Raw genomic sequence first — 4,055 nt, forward strand, 5'->3', positions numbered from 1 at the left:
GAAGTCCAGGAAGACTATGTCCACTGCTACCCCTGCATCTAATGATCTGGTGATCTGATCATAAAAAGCCACCAGGTTGGTCTGACAGGACCTGCCACTGATGAACCCGTGCTGATTGCCCCTAAGCATGCAGTCCCCTGCTGGCCCCTCCTGGATGTGTGCCAGAATTATTTTCTCAAACAGCTTGCCTAGGATCAAGGTAAGACTAATGGTGCACTTTGTGTGCATGGTGGGATTGCAGGGGGGCTTGGGAGTCACAGTCCATCCCTCCAGGGTTCAACCCTTGTTGGGTGTCCTCAGGGCATGCCAAGCCACTTCCTCCCATCCCCATCTGACCTTTTTTGTTCCAGGCTTCGTGATCTCATACACCAGTCTGTATTGCCCAGTCACAGCACGGGGGTCTGGTCCCAGACAAGTTACTGGAACTGCACGTGGCATTCTCCGGGCAGTTTTCTGAATGGGGCGTGGGTGCCCCTTGGGTTTGGTCCCTGCTGGGCTATGGTGGGCGTGGGTAGCTTCCCTTGGCTGCCTGATGGGCAGAGATGGTGGCAGGGTGTTCCTGGGAGCAGGGAGTGTATCAGGTTCTGACTCCAGCACCTAAACACTTCCTGCCTGGCTTCCAGCCTCTAGGCTGCTTTTGTGAGTGCGGCTGCAGGGCTCTGGGCCAATTGGGGATGGACCCTCCAGCCGCAGTGCACCAGCTGTGCTAGCTGCAGCCTGGCCACCTTGGCTGCAGCGCCAAGGTAAGCTGGGTGGAGGCCTGTAACACTCCTACAGTTGCTTATTCTACTCCACCACCATTATTTTAGTCTCATCAAGGTTCAATTTCAGCTGGCTTTCACTCACATATGCTCTAGTTTAGATGAGATGATGATCATTTAAATCAAACAAGGTATAATTGGTGTCTTTGGCATATTGAAAATACCGGACTTTGTGTTTCATTGCTAACCCTCCTGGCAGACGCATGTACAGGTTGAAGGTGACTGGCATCCTACATCACCCTCTACTGGAGAGGCTTGGGAGAAGAGGATCAGTTGACCCTAACCCAGGGGCGGGCAAATATTTTGGGTGGAGGGTTGCTTACTGAAAGTTGGCAAGCCATCAAGGGCAGCATGATAGGCAGCCAGTGGCAGATAAATATTTATTTTCTAACTGTTTTAGGGGCTCCATGGGCCGGTTAGAATGGCCTGTGGGCCGCATTTTGCCCACCCCTGTGCCTAACTGTTTGCCACAACTTCTAGCATAATGCATGACTCAAGATCCTTTAATGGAATGGTCTGGATAAGAGCAAAATTTTGCTGTTCAGCCCAGTTGGTTATTTGGACACTTGAATCAGTGGCTTCATAGAAAATGTGGAAGACCGGTATCCAACTTTGCATAGTACATTACAGTTGAAAACTCCTCTCTCTTGCTTGTCAGGTACTTTGAGGATGAAGAAGAAGATTCCAGCAATGTTGATTTGCCATACATTCCTGCAGAGAATTCCCCCACTCGCCAGCAGTTTCATTCCAAATCAGGAGATTCTGATAGTGAAGATGATCCTCTGGAAGCATTCATGGCTGAAGTGGAGGTAAGTCCCAATGCACAAAATGTTTATAAGCTTAAGTGGTTATATTCATCCCTGATCAGGAGCAGAAAACATGGCTTATGCTATACCTTCTACTAGATTAGTGTTATCACTGTCCTTGAATCTCTGGCCTTTGAATTTAGCTTTACTGCTAAATTCTGGAGCCCTGTTGGGTTAGATAACAAGTGTGAGTGAGTATAACTGCATTAAATTAGTTTCATGACAAAGACAACGCTCTGAGACTATCCTTTTTTTTCTAGTTTCACAGTTCTTAGGGATGAAGGCCTGTTGGATCCACAAGCATTAATTTTTATTTAAATTTGGTTTAAGATTACTTAAATATTCAGGCGTGACAACCTTGGAAATGTTTTTTTTTAAATAGAAATGGTAATATTTGAAGGTGCACTGATACATTGGTGCATATCATATCGACTCCAATAAAAGGAAAATTGACGCTATCAGCAATTGGCTTTTTTTGGGTGATGTGGCTGATAATGTCACCAATAAATACCTCGTGCATATGCGCAGTCTTAGCATGCACATGGCCAGGAATTCAGCCCAGCAGCTTAGAGACCAGCATCTGGTCAGTAAGTCTGTGGGGAGGGAAGGGGGAGCAGTAGATCATGGTCCCCTTGGTGAGGGAGGGAGTAGGGCTGGGGTAGGGGAGGGGGCGGCTCCTGCCACTGTGCGCACCTCCGGGGCAGACGTGCCCCCTGGATCTGTGTGCAGAGCAAGGGTGGGCTGTGCACTTGGGGCTGTGGGTTGCGTTTGGGGCAGGCAGCGATGACAGTGCTTGGAGGGGTGGCTACTGCAAATCTTGGGGTGGCTCTAGCCCCCCCATAGTTCCTCCACCCAGTGCTGCCTGCCCCACCCTACCCACCCTGGGTCCAGCCCCCACTGGGAAGAGGCCAGTGGCAGCCTCTGGCCCCAAGCGCACAATGACAGCCCGCTCTCAGCCTGCGCACAGATCCAGGGGGCCTGTGCTCCCCATGCCTCCCCCGAGGTGCATACAGCAGCAGGAGCTGCCACCCTGCACTCCCTCCCCACCCCGCCCTAGCAGGGCAGTGCCTGCCCCAGCCCCTTCCTCACTGTCGGGACCTCAGTCTGCCTCCCCTGCCCCCATGGATTTACCAGATGACCTCTGCTCTCCATGCTGCTGGGTTGCATATCAGCAGTGGAATTGATCTCAGCCAATATGGCTGGTTAATAATCGGCCATTGGTATTAGTCCAAAAAACACTACCATTAAGTCTCAGCACAAGGCTTTGGAGAATTACTGAAATGAAAAGGGTATAGTTCTTGAGTCTCTCAAGTGTATTTGAAATGCAAAAGCTGAGTCCTAAATCCCAAAGAACCAAAACAGTTGTTAGCCCACTTATTAGCCCTGTGGTAGCTAAGTGTGCCAGCACATGTAGTCTGTCACTTAATATACTTAGCTCCTACCTGCACAGCCAACTCTGCTGAGCAGAAGTCTATATGTGTTACAAACCTCAGAATCCAACACTACTTCTAGTACTTGCATATTAATACAAAACATGTTTCACATTTTTCATACATCTAGTGACAGCGTATTCAACATATGATACAGATAAAGCTTAATAGTTCATAACAGATCTTATACCACGCCTATTATTAGTCTAATTCTTATAAAAAAAAAAATGTAAGGACTGTTTTAGCGCTCTTCAAGGAATGCTTAACCAACATTTTACTGAAGGCTACAAAGATATGGTTGTATTTGGTCCTTGTCTATAATTCTCTTGAGAATCAAAAAATCTCATAATATGTAAAAACCCTTTAAGAGTGACTAAAGTAAAAATAAAGTTTCCAAAAGCTATAACTTCACAATGATCTGATTAAATAATACATCAAAGCTTTATAAAGGCCTTGCTAGTACAACTAATATTTTGTGCGTTTTTCTTACTTTGTTCAGCAAAGTTTTGATTTATGTCTGACACCAGAATGTTTTTAGTTGTAACTGTGCAGCTAGTTGGGTTCTAGCATTTTTTCCTGACTAGTGTGTGGAAAAAAACCCTTTTTCCAGGAACACTGTTATCAAACTGTGGGGTAGACCCCCAAAGAAGTTATTAATATAATTTCATTAGTGTAATGGGAAATGGAATGAGAGATTTAAATCCCAGCAGTATTATCCCCATGCTATGATGGCTTGACCTAGTTATGATGGATTCATTTTGTATTACAAGATCTCTGGATTTTTTTCACTTAAGATATATTATCATGCTTTGAAATATTTATCTGTTTTTATTAAGTTAATTTCATACTAGGGCATTTTCCTTTCTAAGGCTTGTTTTAGCTGTTAATTGATATGAGTACAATTCTGTATCCTCAGGATCAAGCTGCTCGGGACATGAAGAGACTTGAAGACAAAGACAAGGAAAGAAAGAATACAAAGTAAGTACTACTCCATGCCTCACAAAACCTGCCTGCCTTTGTCTTGTTAAAGAGTATTGAGAGAATTTCACCCATCTTCT

At 45.7% G+C, this 4,055-nt stretch overlaps 1 protein-coding gene across 2 annotated transcripts in view; it reads left to right on the forward strand.

The window, feature by feature from the left end:
- The window catches only part of DDX42 (DEAD-box helicase 42), a 65,653-nt gene that overhangs the window by 16,412 nt on the left and 45,186 nt on the right, over window positions 1-4,055 (forward strand). For both annotated transcript variants that reach the window (XM_019523612.1, XM_019523611.1), the window contains exons 4-5: window positions 1,420-1,570; window positions 3,914-3,975. In XM_019523612.1, coding sequence (XP_019379157.1) covers window positions 1,420-1,570; window positions 3,914-3,975 — 213 coding nt within the window. The remainder of the gene's footprint in view (window positions 1-1,419; window positions 1,571-3,913; window positions 3,976-4,055) is intronic.

Source organism: Gavialis gangeticus, unplaced genomic scaffold, assembly GCF_001723915.1.
Source record: "Gavialis gangeticus isolate Ggan-Ray unplaced genomic scaffold, GavGan_comp1, whole genome shotgun sequence".
Classification (NCBI taxonomy): Eukaryota; Metazoa; Chordata; order Crocodylia; family Gavialidae; genus Gavialis; species Gavialis gangeticus.